This window comes from Ictalurus furcatus, chromosome 9 (genome assembly GCF_023375685.1).
Source record: "Ictalurus furcatus strain D&B chromosome 9, Billie_1.0, whole genome shotgun sequence".
In the NCBI taxonomy this organism is placed as follows: domain Eukaryota; kingdom Metazoa; phylum Chordata; class Actinopteri; order Siluriformes; family Ictaluridae; genus Ictalurus; species Ictalurus furcatus.
This window is the reverse complement of record NC_071263.1, coordinates 17,376,971-17,393,118: the sequence shown is the minus strand read 5'-3', so window position 1 is coordinate 17,393,118 and position 16,148 is coordinate 17,376,971. Positions and strand designations below refer to the sequence as shown.

The 16,148-nt window shown below is 39.8% G+C and overlaps 1 protein-coding gene across 1 annotated transcript in view; it reads right to left on the bottom strand.

Annotated features, from left to right (window-relative positions):
* Positions 1–805: 805 nt before the first annotated feature.
* LOC128613038 (neuronal PAS domain-containing protein 3) overlaps positions 806–16,148 on the bottom strand; it is a 250,812-nt gene continuing 235,469 nt past the window's right edge. Inside the window, exons 7-12 of the mRNA XM_053633577.1 lie at positions 14,815–14,933; positions 11,642–11,835; positions 10,698–10,804; positions 4,504–4,651; positions 4,007–4,122; positions 806–2,653 (exon numbers count right to left, since the gene is read on the bottom strand). Coding sequence (XP_053489552.1) covers positions 1,254–2,653; positions 4,007–4,122; positions 4,504–4,651; positions 10,698–10,804; positions 11,642–11,835; positions 14,815–14,933 — 2,084 coding nt within the window. The 3' untranslated portion in view covers positions 806–1,253. The remainder of the gene's footprint in view (positions 2,654–4,006; positions 4,123–4,503; positions 4,652–10,697; positions 10,805–11,641; positions 11,836–14,814; positions 14,934–16,148) is intronic.

Genomic DNA, 16,148 nt, shown 5'->3' with positions numbered 1-16,148 from the left:
TTTTTTTTTCCAAACAAATTCACAGTGTCTTGACACCAAACTGTGACGGTAATTTTTTTTGGCAACAGTGGAAAAAAATTAGGAATGTGATTTCTCAAAACACATTTTTGATTGAAAATGCATGTCCTTATTACAATCTTGTTGATATGTGTTTTTCAGAGTTCATGAAGGAGTGGAGGGAAACTGATTTTGGGAGACTGATGGGGGAAAAGCTACTAGGCTTCAAGTATGAAGAGGGAGAGTAAAAATAAACTGAGAGAAGCCTGTTAAGAGTTTCACATTCATCTTCAAGTTTATGATGTAAAAATTAGCCTCAGTTACACTGAGGGGTAAGAAATGATTCACAGCCTGGTCCAAATGCCTTTTCTGACTCAATCAGATTGAGCCACAGCCAAACCCTTCTCCACACTCTGCAGGGGATAAACACAAGAAAAATGAACTTGACTGTTAGAGGTTTGAGTTTTCAGTAGAAAATCTCTCAAGCCATCATTTGTTGAGCTCTGGAACAATACCTACGTCAGCCAGCTGAGTGAGGGTTAGTTGATGATAGCACCATGGATCTGCAAAAGGAAGATGGAACTGGAGGAATCTCACACTGACCTGTTCCAAAGTCCTGGGAGTTTGTAGTAACATTCGGAGCAGGTCAATCAATACCTGGCTAAAATTGCTTTTAAAATGCATGATTTGTAAGTTAAATCTGAGCTATAAAAAACGAAGAAAAGCATCATTTCTAAAATACTATTCCCTCGTTAAGAAAGAACCCTAAAACCCTTTCAACCACGTCAAACAGGGTAACATCCTTTTGTCAGTGTCAGCCTTGATCACATCAAGATATTGATAAAAAATGAACAGTTTCTTTTTATCTCCTTTGTGAATTGCCTTTAAATACACAAGACATCCTAATACGGATGCACTGTAATGAAGTCAAACAAAGCACATTTTATTTCACCACAGAGAAACCACACACCTGAGTGGTGAATTCTCTGTGGCTCAAAGGAACTCTGAAATAGAGATGAGCCTGTTTAGTTTGTTTAAAGAAAATGTCATTGGCTCTAGAGAAGGGAGGGAGGAAGAGAAAAGAAATGGAGAAAGACAAAGGAAGAGAAACCATTTGTTTCAATTACACAAGCGTAACTGCTTGAAATTCAAAGTGCTATAACAATTAATTCCCACCCCAACTTGAAACACAGTCATAGGCCTCGAAAGAGTCTTGATTTAAATTGAACACAGTAATATGGTCTCAGTGTTTTGCTTCAATCCTCTTTGCGCTCGAGAGTCTGTGTTGTGTGGATGCCATTGCTGTAGACGGGGAAGGGAAGCGTAGAGAAGAGTCCCTCCGCCGTGGTGAAGACGTTGGCAGTGGGCATCTGTGCGAGACTGGCACCGGTGCCTGCGCCACCAAATGGACCCGACATGTTGAGCCGGTGCACGTGGTGGTAGAGCATTTCCATGGGTGTCTTGGCATCAATACCAAAGCCAGGCCCGTTCACGTCCACAAAGTTGACTGCGGCATGGCCGCTGGGTAGCAGGTTGCTCTGCACAGCCAGTGTGACGTCAGCGGGTGCGTAGCGAATGGTGCCTGCCGTGTAGACGCGTGGTGCCGCTGCTGTGCTGGTGGCAGCCAGTGTGCCTGCAACACGCTGCACCAGGGGAAGCACCACGTTGCCTGTCTGTAGCCGCTGTAGGGCCTCCAGGTCACCGCTATACAGAAGGGAATTCTGGGAGGTGGGTGTGCCCTGCTGCTTATCACGTGGTGAGGCTGAAAGTGGAGGTGATAGGGGGTCAGAGGTTGAGGAGTTAGACAGTGGGGGTCCCAGGCCAGTTGAGTTGGGAGCACTGTTACTGCTACTACTGCTACTGCTGTTACTGAAGTTGGGCTTCCTGATGCCTGCTCCTCCTTCGGTGCCTGGTGGAGTGAGGACTGAGTCAGGGATGGCAGCGGGGAAGGCTTCATGAGCACTAGGAGGCTTGGTCATGCTGAAAGGTGACTCATTGCGTGAGATCTCTCGGTTAGGCGGGAAGTTCCAGATACTGCTATCGTTGTCAAAGTTGATAGGCTCGGCCATCTCTGTTTTGATCTTAAGCACTGAGGCAGTGGCAGGTGATGGAGGTGGCAGTAGTGGAGGCTGCTCTCCCAGTGCTGGCTCCAGACTTCCTGGACTTGCTGTGACAGCCTCTGGAGGTGAAAGTCGCAGACGCTGACGACTGCCCTCCCATTTCTGCTTTTTCCTCCTTTTCTTTCTCTTCTGGCGTTTACTTGTCAGTGGACCGCTCAGTTCCCCTTCACTGTTGTAGTCCTTCATAATCTCATCATTGTCTTCCTCTTCTTCCTCCTCATCTTCGTCCTCTTCCTCAGAGGATGATGAGAGCGAATTGTGAAGCTCTGCCCCCTCTCCATCACCATAGTGCTCCACTTTAATGGGCAGCCCACTGAGATGAGCCAAGCGGCTCTCCTTGTGCTCAGCCTCACAATCAGAGGGTTCCAAACTGTCCTCACTCTCCTGGCTCTCTGCATTACTGGAGCTGTCCTCCTCTTGATGCCTCATCTCCTGCTCAGAGTGTCTGGTGGGCTTCTTACTGTCTGACTCTGGCTCTTCACTGTTCTCAGAAGACTTATTTCCTTTCCCATCTGACTTGGAGTTCTCATTATCTTCTAAGAGAAAAAGAAGATGGGGTGTTCAGACATCATAGAAGATCATAGAGGTTATCAGAGGATTAAGAGTTCCTGCAAGTGACTTTATTTCATCAAGTTTTTTTTTTTATCGTGAACACTGCTAATTCTCCCATCATGCACAACATTCACCAATCCAGCGCATTTCCTCTGAGACATGCTAAGCTAGAAATCTTTTTTTCCCCCCACTGATCAATCATGTTATAGGGCAGCTGAATGTACTTGGCAAGCTTTAACTCCCCTGTAATGTGTATTTAAGTTAATAGCTGTAAGCTTTTCCTTAAAGACTTATGCATGCATTTAAAATGTTCCTGGATATTGCTAAGTTTATGTGTTTTTAAATGATGTGTGATGCATATGCAGATGTTTTTACAGATGTTCCTCCAGCAGATGATTTGGCAAGCATGGACCTTTTGTCAATAATTTGATATTTTAAGACTATATAAATAGTTTGGAAAACAAAAGCTTTTAAATCGAACAGCAGAATTAGTCATGCCTCAGTGACTAATCTTCTGTCACTGCTTTAGTCATAGGTGTTATTGTTGTAAATGTTATTGTTATTTAAATGCTCCAGTTTTTTCCACTTTAGGTCAAATTCCCTGATTGCTTCTGTATAGTAACTCGAACAGTATGGCTTATTACAGCTTACTGCTGTTATCCGACATGGCCATATTGAAGTCATAAGTTTTATCTTCTTTATCCATCAGCTTTTTATTATATCTCAAGTGCACTCTTTCTGTGGTTTGGTGGTATGGAATTGGTAAGGAATGAGCCAGCTACCTTGTGAGACTGACTGAGTGAGCAAGGAAGAGTAAGACAGTGAGATAGACAGACGAATGAGAAAAAAGGAGTCAGGGCATGATCTAGTCCAGCTGCAGCTGGCACAGATGGTAACCTTTATGATGAAGACTGGCAAAGGGCTAGCCATGCCAAGGTGCCAGGAGACAATATCCTAGCACCCTCCCCAATCTGTCAGTCTACCTCATCCTCTCAGTGCCCCTAAACCCATCTCTGGAATCACACTCAATCTTCTGCTAGAATACATAATTAATATCTCCAGTTGACTGCCCAGGCTTAATCAACCTTTTAACCAGGTTTACTAGGAGCGTTGAAGCCTCATGCTTCTGCACCTTGCAGGGTGGAATATGTGATTTCAGGAAAGATGAACACTTGAAATGGTATAATCTCTGAGAGTTACTTAAGTTTTTACTGAGAACACAGCTAATATGATGAACCTTATTTGTGATGATCTTATTATACTGTAATAACTGTATTTGTATGTTATCAGTTCATGGTATGTGTATGATCCAGATTATAAGTAATATTGTACTGTACCAGAGTTGTCCTTAGAGTCAGACTCTGAGTCTGACGTTTCCGATGACTCTGAGGCTTTCTCTGGCAGATTCGGAAGCTGTGTGATATCAATGGGTGTGTCTTTGTATTCCGGATTACTGACCACAAAAAAAAAAAAAAAAACAGAGGGAGAGAGAGAGAGAGAGAGAGAAGAGAATTATTCACAGAGCTGAACTGTTTCCAGTAGTCTGGTGGAAGGAAGGTGAAATAACCTAGAGTACACTTGCTGCACCTGAACATTTTAAACATCCTGATTGATCCAGTGTTTGCGAGCACACATCTCTCTAATGATCTCAGGCTAAGGCGCTGCTTGTGCCCGCAACGGGAGAGGAGATTAAATAGAGGCTTACAGAGATCTATTTATTTGGCTGTTGCTGCCTCACAATCGCAAATGGAAATCCTCTAGCTTTCTGATGGGAATTGACAAATAAGCATCACAGTAATTTGGGATAACACTTAACTGAAAGAGCCCTGTTTACCTAAGCACATAGTTGACCCAGATGATGTTCTTCTCATTGGCATTCTTGGCGTTGATAGCAATAGTGGCACTGGACTGGATCCAGATATAGCCTCCATTCTTCTGGATCCAGCGATAGTATTTTGTCACACACTGGCCTTTATTCATTACTATAAAGAAAGACACAAAGAGGGGAGAAATTTATTAGTAACTGTTTACAGTTTAACAAGATCTCTGTTACATCATAAGTCTTTACTGCTCGTCTGTTCTTAGATAAAACAAATATTATTTAACAATATCAGAAGCTTTTTATGTCTAATTTCATTGCTAAAGATTTAAAGTGCCAGAGCTAAAGGGCTCTTTTGCTTTTGCCGTTTCCACATAAGAGCACACTACCCACACTGGCTCACCAGAGTGCGCTGTGTCTGCTTGCTCTGTTTCCTTTGCGATGTCCTTGTCTGTGACTACTCCTATACCGTGTCCTTGTCTGACTGCAATAAATTTGGCTAAATTAAGTGCTAAATGTTATCTCAACCAATATGTATTTGCATTAATCATTTATGTAAAGCTAAAATGGTCAGAACTAAGGCATGAATGTATGTTCTTAGTTTAAATACAAGCACAAAGAATGTCGTTTATAAAATAAAAAAAAAGACTGACTTTGGGAGAATTATTTATTCAAAAAGATCCGTAATTAATACTACTACAGACTATTAACACTGTTTAATAAGACATTCAAAGCTATACTAATTGACTTAACATATTGACTGCTTCTTTGGGAAATGTAAAGGTAACAAATGAAAACCAGATAAACAAACATCTGAAACAAATATGTTGTTTTTCTGACTTGCTCATTGTGGTCAGTGGACATACCCTTGCTCTAACCTTCACCGTTTCCTCACTATACACACAATGGTCCAGAATACTGAAAGCCTGAGAAGCTAAACTTAATACAGTGTTTCATTTCAGGCAACAAAATGATATACTCAGTAACAAATAAAAATGAGTTTTTTAAAAAATTAGTCAAAAGTTGCAAAGTAAAATGAAGAAGGGAATCCATTAAAAACTGATTCTGTACATAGTCCACGCTTGCTCTTTACTTGGTTCTCTCTTAATGAGCTGGGTTCATCTGCATTGCCGTCAATACACTGCAGCCTTGCCTCTGCCTGGCGCTGCTGCTGTGCAGGTGAGCCTTATTTTTTAACCCCTTTCACTTACACTGCTATTAAATCAATCAGGACCTGTTTGCGCTATTGATTTAGTGGTAATGAAGCCGCCCCTTCATTCTCTCTCTCTCTCTTTCTCTCTATCTCACTCTCTCAGAGTCATCTCTGCAGCCTTTGGAGGCATTAAAAGGAATACGGCATCTTTAATCTAGCTGTTCTCTCCTGAAGCCTCAGGCTAGCCTGGAGGATGGGCTCTCTCTCTCTCTCTCTCCATCGCTCTCTCTCTATGCTAGGCCTCTGTCCTTCACTTCCGTTTAATCACTTGGATACATTCCATAATAGCAGCTACCTTTCAGATACCCTTTACCCAACATGGCCCCCATTCACAGCGGGAGAGGCAGGGGGAGTCATTGTCACATAAAAGCAAGTCATTTACACCCGTGAAATTGCTTTATGGAAAAGTCCTTGCAGTCCATTGGGGTATTATCGTAAAGACAAGCCTTTTATGAATGAGTGGGAAAGGCATTGGAAAAAGACTCCTGGCTAGAGGCTGGGTTACCGGGCTGGGTAGTATTTTGTGTTGTTTGTAGTGTTTTACTGGAAATGGCTCTTGGCCTGACCTCACCCCGAGCTACAGAAATGACTACATGAATGTTCTCTTAAGGAAAAAATGCATGCTATGAACAAATCAAGGTGATTATCTTCGAAATTTTGAAATCTATTATATTGAGAACGACACACCTGTATCCTGAAACATATGATTGAACAAATTTACTGAATGTTATCAATAAAATAGAATAAGAAATTGGACAGTACAGGACAGTAAACAGCTTTATAACACTTTTATAGATTTACCTGTTATAAATCTGTTAATAAAGGAAATTGCTATATTCTTGGCTGTGTGTATCAGGTGTATTTTTTTGTGTTGTTGCAGACGGTGGAGTCTGTCTTTAAGCTCAATAAGCAGTGAGGGGAGTCTTTCATTAAAGTCAGTTTGAACTAGTCTACAGAGAGCAGCTCTATGAGTCTGCCTTCAGGCACACAGCTTCCCTCTCCTGGGGGTTCCGCACACTTTTCTCAGCTATCTCTTCCCGTCCCCCATCCTCTGTCTAGGCTGGTAAAAAAATACACTCACATACACACACACACACACAAAGGCACACACAAGCACACACGCAGACAGAGCATTTACACAGTGCGTACGATGCTTAGCTGTGTAGCGGAACGTTTTGTTAATTTATGGTGTGTTGCTCCTGATCCGCGGCTGACACAGGTGAGGTCAGCTCTGTCACATTACATTTCTGCAGATAGCAAACATCTGCTTACATCAAATTACTCCAGTCCAAGCTCATCCAGCCGTGTTCGTTTCGTAACAGAAAATTGTATAGAACAAATGCAACAAGAATGTGTGGGAATGAAAAAAAAAACTGTCAGCAAGCCCAGTAAGATGAACATGTAATAAGCAACGTATAATAATATACATATCTGGCAATGATTATACGAGCACATTGATAATGTGTGTAGACTGCTTTTGTCTTCAGCGCACCTCCGAGACTGTTATGTACGTTTAAAACTTCAAGAGAAAAATTGGACATGAACAGGAGAGGAACAGCCACCTTGTCATGTTGAATAGTTGGGAGAAGGCAGTTTGGGTTGAAGGTTTTCTTTGACTATCTCAGAAGAGGAAGAAAAAAAAATCAATATCTATGCAGCAAAAAAAAGAAGAAGAGATGGCTCAGTAACATTCATTCAGCACAGGATTTAGTTGTAAGCGGTGTATTGATGGTAACCCTACTGCAAATATCAGATTTTCTGAGAGCTCTAAGAACTATAAAATTATATAAAAAAAAATTGTATAATTATTTCGTCTGTTAAACTACTACATTTAAATATTTATTCATCTTCTTCAGCAAGCTCCCAAAAATTCAAACCAATTCTTTTGTTTCTGGCATTTTCCCCTCATATTTATGTATTCATGCAAGGTGTCGCAATATTGCTAACACTGAAAGCAGTGAGAGATATTTGTAGTGTAACACCAGTCAGTCTGCTAGTGTGTGTGTGTGTGTGTGTGTGTGTGTGTGTGTGTGTGTGTGTGTGTTAGAGCTGGCTGCTCTATTGAGGCAGGATGGGCAAAGAGGTTAGTGCAGAGACCCACGCTCTCTCATTTCCCTTACTCCAGCTGATCTGATGGCCTCGCTTGACCTGATGTCATTCTCTGATTGGCAATCAGCAGAGCAGCGGCTGCACTTGGAATGGCTGCCGCTTCTTCAGCACACACTCCCAGCGCGGCTTGATGAGCCCTTCATACGAACAGTGATGACAGTGATGATCATAGCCATTAACTGTGTCAAACTAAGCTGGAATGGTCAGTGAGGTTATACATGCCGAGTGTTCTCTAAGTGAGTAAAAACTTTCTTGGCAATTAAGTTCTGGGTTCATTTTATTATTTTGATCAAAATGTGCAAAATAGTCTGGAGTTAAAACGTGATTAATTGTATTATTTTGGCCACTTAGCTTCAACTAGCTAAGGTTTGAAGTAACCTACCTTCTAGAAGTTTCTGTATATGGCAGTAATTCATATGCATTCTTATGAATTCAGTGTTGCGTAAACACTACGATATTTCTACCGACAGGTGACTTCTGATTTGTAGTAAATCTGCAGTTAAACTGATTTCTCTGTGAGCAGTTGCTGTTTTTTCCATAACACAATAAAATGTGAAGCGAAATACAGTAAGACTTCCCCTCATCAACTTTGCAGCTGGCCCTTGCCATCGCTTCCACTTTTATGTTAATTGTCCGTATTGTAATGTGTAATAGATGGTTAGACAGACAGGGACAGCTGGAGATTTGTGGTTCTGGGCCACCCTCAGCCTTCTAACTCTCTCATCAATGCACTCCTCTCTGCTTTCTCTCTGCTGGGTTTCAAATCAAGGCCTAATGGACCCAATCTGGTGGCTTTTTAAGGCAAAGGGACACTGCAGTGCAGCAGTAATTGCACTCTAATTCAGTTGAACTTGCAATATCTAATCAGACAGCTCCAAATTCACCCAACAGCCCCAAGGACACTCGTCCTCCTCCACAAACACCTAATAAAGTGAGGGATTTATCCCCCCACCCGCGTGCCTCATCCCTCACTACTTAAATAATGGCAACTTGCCTGCTGCCGAGGCAAGCGTGCATTTACTGTATGAAACGCTACGCTGCTCTCAATGACGTTTTGAATTTCTGCCATGACGTGCATGCGAAAGGAGAGTACAGGAAAAAAAGTGCCTGCCAAAACACACTTAACAGATGATTTAGGATATTCAAAAAGCATGGTCGCACCTCCAGGCAGTCAGTGGCCCTCCTGCCGAGAACGATGAAAGTAAAGCGCGCCAAAGGTTGTGGAGTCTTTAAAGAGTTTTCCTGTGGGGTATTTGCCAAGATAAACACTTCATGGTGTAAAGGTGTGATCAAAATGCACTGGGTGTATAAGGAGAAGTGCAGATTAACCTGAGAGGAGCACTAACACACACACACACACACACATACATACACACACCAGAAGCTGGTAGAGTTCTTCAGCCCCTTCCTGTTCTGACTGGCCCGTCATCATGTTTTTTGAGGAATAGAAACAGTAGGTGAAGATAAGTCATAATTTGTGAATATTCTTATTTAATTGACCACTTTTTAGATTCTGCTACAGCAGATGTTTAAAAGTTAATCATTTGTGTCCTGTTGAAGTGGAATCATGGTCTGAAGATAACATTCAATATCGGGATAGAGATATGTAAGTTAGTTGCTTTAGTCTGTTTAACTGAAGAATGCTTAAACTTCGTGGTACAACAATACGTTGCCTGATGAAATTGAAGCAATATATATATATATATATATATATATATATATATATATATATATATATATATATATATATATATAAACTGGCATTTCAGTATATATGAAGGGTGTTAGTCTAGCATCTGTGTAAGAAAATGGAAAGAAATCTTTGGAAAACGCCTGCTTTCCGAGATTAATTCAGGCTACAGTAAAACGTTAATGTGAGGATGTCTAATATAACGTTAAAGTGTTTAAATATTGGTCACGTCATGGCTCCTTAGCTAAATTTACTATCCTTAGGTAAATGTCACATCTGTCCATTATTATCTTGTAAAGTTTGTTTATGGGAGTAAAAACTTTTAATACTCATGCAAAACACTTAATGGCAGCCAATACAGACAGGAATGCACATAAATTACTGAAAGACACAGTAGCCTACAGTATCATTGGTAATGTCATGTTCAAGGAAGGATTACATAGAGCTTATAAAAGAGAATGCAAGAAAGTAATGATTCCATAACTATAAGCTAAAACTGGGAATTTTGTTTACTTGATGTTCGAAGTGTCAATTCTTAATTTTTTTTTATTATTATTGTTCATTTATATTAAAAAAAAGTTGATCTGTTGCAATGGTTATATTTAATAGGTCTAACAAAATCTAATGATAAATCTAGTATTGGCATTGTAATTATAATATATAATATAATAATATAAACAATATAATCCAGAATATAACCATAGAACACAATTTTATACCCAGTCTGAATCAAAACTCGCTGATATTTAACTACAATGTAAAAATGACCCCATGCTCAGGGGGAACGCAATGTGGTAATGATTCCCTTCTTTCATTTCCATAATTTGTAATTAATTTATATGTTTTTTCCAATACTATTTCTGTCAATTCTTTTTTGAACAACAGTCTAATCCCAGAGGAAGTTTTTTTTGTAATCAGAGCTACATGACAGCATTCCATAAAGAAATTAAGCTTTCCAGCTACTTATTACCGCTTGTTACATTGACGTGACTAGACTGTATTAAAATGGCCATGGAAAATATCGCTTCTGTTTTTTCATGACTCTCAGCTGACGGTGACTTTGAGCAGATACTGTTGTGCTCTAGTAGAGCATATAAATAGTGCAGGCATTCATACAAACTCTGTTCAAATAAAATCAGCAGAAAATATTTATGAATGATAATATTGTTTCCATTCACAATGTATGTGGTTACTTACAGTCTAAATGGCTGTGCCGAATGCCCTCCACATCCTCGGCATGAATAAACTGATAACATCTTTTCCCTATGATGTCCACAGGTGTCAGGTCCATGTAGTCGCTAATTCTGGAGGGGAATGAAAATGTGTAATTCAATATGTATTTGTTATGGTGTTACACCAAGGTATTACATCAGATCAGTCAGAGGATCTTTATTGAAACATGTGCATGCAGTAAAGAATCAATGCTTTCCAAATTCTCAAGTGAATTAATAATGGTTGTACCTTAATCTCTACCTATAATTAATACAAATATAATTAAAGCAGAACTAACACATATTAAATCAGATATTTTGCTCATGTAGTATGTGCTGTATGTTTTTTGAATGCTATTCATTATGTCCTTGCAGGTGCACAGTAAGCACTGGGACACTCAGTTGGACTGCTTACAGAATAAGCTGGACTCTTAGAGGGTAAGACTGCGATCGAACGCCATGTTAAAAAAAGAGATTTGAAATGATGATAACTATGCAATAGACTTGGCCAGATGCCATTGCCTCATAAATATGTTAAGTGAAGGGAGCAGTAAAAAATTCAGCAGCCATTGGGGTGACTTTAATCCTCGAGACATAAATAAAACTAATAAAACTAATAAGACATTTCCTTTCAAGCCAGACCAAATTAGGATGTCCTCATTTTGCAGAACAGAAATGGCTTTGATAGTAACAGAGGTTTTGAAAGTAAAAATGAGTCTTTCTGGGCTGAGTTTCAAAAGAAAGATAGATGTGGCAGGAGCAAATATCAGGCACAGCACACATGGTTAAACAAGAAATTAAGCAACTGATGGAGATGAATAATGCAATGTTTTGAATGCTCCTTTTTTTTTCGTTGATAAATGTCTAAATCAACACCTCATCAGTCTTAATGACATTGATCTTGCACTTCAGAAGGAAGAAGACCGTTACCTATTTTCACAGTAGACGATGTTGAGGTCCATGTTGACCCGCGTGACGAACATCTGGCAGTCGATGCGAACTTCGTTAATGGTGGGGGGAGGGAGGGCATGAGCCACCACCACCATGCCCATAATCTGATTGGGCACTGTGCGATTGTGCGTTAGTGCCATTCTTATCCTCAGCCTGCCTGTGATGTGGATCACCTTAGAGAAAACAGAGAGATGGAGCAGAGTATAGCAAAGTCCACAAGTGCATAACGTTAAATATATGTGCTTTGTCTATGAGCAGCCACACTCAAATATTGGGAAGGGAGCTCTTACTGTGAGTAATAATGCTACATTTTATGACTAGCCTGGACACAAACAAGACCATATCAACCTGCCAGCTGTTATTAAGGTTCTTCTTCCACCTGGGAAGACCCCACCGCTGGGGGACAGACCAAAACCAAGGACTGAGTGACTGCCACGTTAATGAAAACAAGTTCACTCCTGCGCCTGGATTTGGAGCTGGAACGCACTAATCCTCTAACACTCGAGAAATCAAAGGCTATCACATATTAGGGAGCAATTAACTGAGTTTCTAACGTCCTAATCAATTTTATTCCAGTTGGACGTTCATTAACTCTCTCTCTCTTTCTCTCTCTCTACATATATATGTATATATATATATGTGTGTGTGTGTGTGTGTGTGTGTGTATACATACATACATACATACATACACATACATAATATATATATGTGTGTATGTGTGTGTATGTGTGTGTGTGTGCATTTTATAATCAGTCATTTTTAAAAGAAATATTTTATAAATCACACTAAATATTTGTTAGACTTTTTTTTCATTTTGTTTACTTTGTTTTTTTTAATGCATTATGTTGTAAGCTCTAACTGTTTCAAATCACACTATAGTCCACAAGCTTTATTTAGGATTTCCTGTAAAGCAGAAATTAAACTGAGCAAAACTCCATAGGTATTGCATTCAGAGCACTGGGCTAGACAGATGTGTTACCTTGTCTGCTCTCTGTATAAACAGTTGACTATTTGTTTCCCTGCAGATAACAGCATTACTGTGTGTCTGGGTTATTGACTGTGGGGGACTGATGTTATTTGTCTTTTTTCAATATGTCATGACTGGATGTTCAAAGCCATGCTATATTGGAAATATACAACACATATTGCTGAAATGCAAACAGAAATCCTCTCATGTTGTAATATATTGTAGAGACCATCATATAAAAGAATATATAGTCAAATGCTTAATTTATGTCAATCATTTTATTGTGTTGTGAGACATGATTGGAATTTGTTTTATGAAATGCTCACATCCAGTCAGAATTTTTAATATTTAAAGGGTGTCTCTGTAGCTGTTGAATATTATAATACAAAAAAAAAAAATTGAGGGTAGCCTGGCTCCAAGACGGATGTTGTGTGCTTGAGGATGAATTGGCACAAGATTGCGGTGTGGAGCTGGTGTTCAGCTGGTCTGTATTCGTCTGGAGTTGGTGTGGATGAGACTGAGGGATTGGCATGTAGAGACACTTAACACAAATGTTGCCAGCCTTCAATAAGACATCACAGCACAATGCCAGAAACAGAAAATGTCTAATTACCAGCTGATATCAAACCCACATGCATCGCCTCATAAACTGTGCAGCACTCCAGAGAGGAGATTTAGCGAGATACACACTAAAGCACACAGTTTTTCACCCTTTCAATAAATAAACATTCAAATGTATTAAATATATACAAAATGGAAATGATCCTTTTAGAAGCCCAAAGCCAGGGGCATCAAAAAAGTTAGTTTGAAAATACAACTTTTGAAGTAATTGCCACAAAGAGAGTGTCGGCAGTGAATTGCTGCAGGAGTGCTCTTGGCAAGAACATCATAAGCCCTGGCAAAACATTAAATATGCTCAGGCTGCTAAATGCAAACTGACGCGGCAAGGGCTTGCCATGGCTGCTGTGAGAGGCAGGCGCATAGCATATCTCAATTTAATACAAGCCAACATAACAAAGGGATCAATTTTTATAATTCATGGTTCAGCACACAATGCACTCTCCCTCTCCCCCGTCTCTCTCTCGCCCTGCCCCCCCCAAACCCCCCCCCCCACACACACACACTCCCCATTTGGTGAATATAGAGGAGATATACATAAGAAATAAGATTCATCTGTTCCTAGGCATTCTCTAGAGTGCTTTTGAAATGTGATACAGCACAAATAATGACGTGGAGCTTTTACATGAGTGCATTAAATGAGATGAATCCTGAGATATGCTGAAAAAGGAGATGGGCTTAAGCTGGAGAGAAATTCACTTTGATTAGACCTCCAGAGTGAAGAGGGGATATAAGCAGCCAAGATGTGCCGTGCATTTCACCTCTCTGACTCCTGTCTGTTGCCTAATGTTGGCATGCCATATGCAAAATTCATAAGTTTCTATTATGTAACAATGTGAGGGTTAACTTAATTCAGAATAAATGTACTAAGAGTCCTTGTGTGACTCATAACATAGGCACATTTACGATTGCGAATATTTATGCAGTGGGGTAGCTTCCTGCGTATTTGCATCAAATCCATGTCCGGACAAACGCTGAAGCCACAGAGGGGGGATGAGAAGCTCAGGAGGGAGATAGCTGTCTCTCCATCTATCATTCACATGTATATCCTACTTTCATAGAGATCTCAACACAAAATTCACAGAATAAAGATAAAACTGTAAGGCATGAGATGTTAAAACACACACACACACCACTTCAATTATGCTCAAACCAAAGAGTAATCAAATAGGTGTTTTAATTTCTTATGCACATGGTCTCTGATTGGTGGGATTAAAGCCTCAAGAACAAGCCTCTATTAAACATTCTGTGCTTAATTTTGTAGAAAGTATTTCAAATGAACAAATCAATTAGCACATGTACTGATAAAAATGAATGAAAGACACAACTCAGAGCTCCTTCTAGTCTGCAGGCCAAAATGTGAGACTCGCTTGTGTAAAATCCATCAGCATATCCCAAAACAACTCTAATCAAATAAGCCACAGAAGCTGTCAGCACAGCGAACGTAATATATTCAGCCAAACGTCCGCTACACACTGTATTACCACACACAGGGGAGCTGTGATTGAGTGCAAGGAGATTTAGCTGCTCAACTGAAGAGCGAGAAGGCCCCGGGACTCAGCGTTACCTTGTAGCCAGAGGACTTGATGTGGACGCCTCTCTTAGTCAATGTGGACTTCATTCGTATGAAGAAGGAACGCTCCAACGTGTTATCTGGAGAGAGGTGACTCGGACTGCTGGACTCCACTGCAGGAGGAAACACAACAGGGGAAAAAAAATCCAATTACTTTACATTACTTCTCCAATATGGTAGTGTGCAGTTAAGCCCTGGAGAGGAGACGATATTAAACAGTTCTACTGGGTGAGATGGCTTGTAAGAAGTCCTCATTGAGTTTCTATCATCTAGAGTTGGATGTTTAATGGAAGAGCACAACCTAATGAGGAAATACAAAAATGTCAATAGAACTTTGACAGTGTTTTAATTATGCCCTCTAAAAGCAACAACAGTTGCCTGTTCCAGTGTGATAACTGCTTTAAAGGCTTCATGATACTGTACAAACACATCTCATAAAGCTAGCATGACATACATCTCTAATAAACAGATTACGTTTGAGTTTAATGTCAAAATACAAACACTAAATCCTAAGTTGTAAATATTTTGCTCATGCCAACTGACAGCTAATACCCACAATACACAGTCATTTTATTGGTTGATTTATAAAAGCATGCTCAGCTGACAAGGTGCAACTTTCTTAAGTAACATTTATTTTTATAATTTAACATGACAATTTTCACAATTTTATAGTTACCTCAATGTAGTTGATCAGCCAAGACATCAATGGTGTCTTTCTTTAGTTTTATATCAGAGCTACAAGGCTAAGTGAAGGAAGTCTGTATTATAAAATCTTTTCCATAAACATGTCAACTTTATCAATTTCTCAATGCCTATTCTGTTTGGGACACAGTCTGACGTACTGTCATCTCTAGAAGTTAACAAACCTAACCTTTATGGAAGCAGCTCTCTTGAACAAATGGATTTCCCCCCCTGTTTTTGCCCTCCCCAGGCTCATCCCTTGAAAGTTTAAAGACAAAATTGGACCAGAAATAGAAATAATGTGCATTATAATACAGTTCCATTGTGAACTTAAATCTGTGTATAAAGACAAATTATTAATGATGCTGTATTTATTATATAGTATATAATATTATTATGCACGCCATTATATATGACGCAAGTAGAAGTATTTTCGGAAAATTTTCAGATATTTTGAGATAAACTTATTACTTATTAGCTACATTAGCTTCTTCGAAATTCTGATTAATGTAACTTTGTGCACATCTGAACCTTAGACACTTATACAGTAGGTTCACTTTAACAGTGTTTCTAATCTAATTAACAACATCACCATGACTGAAAGTTTTTTTTTTCCTCAGATGAAGGTTCACAGTGTTAACAATGAG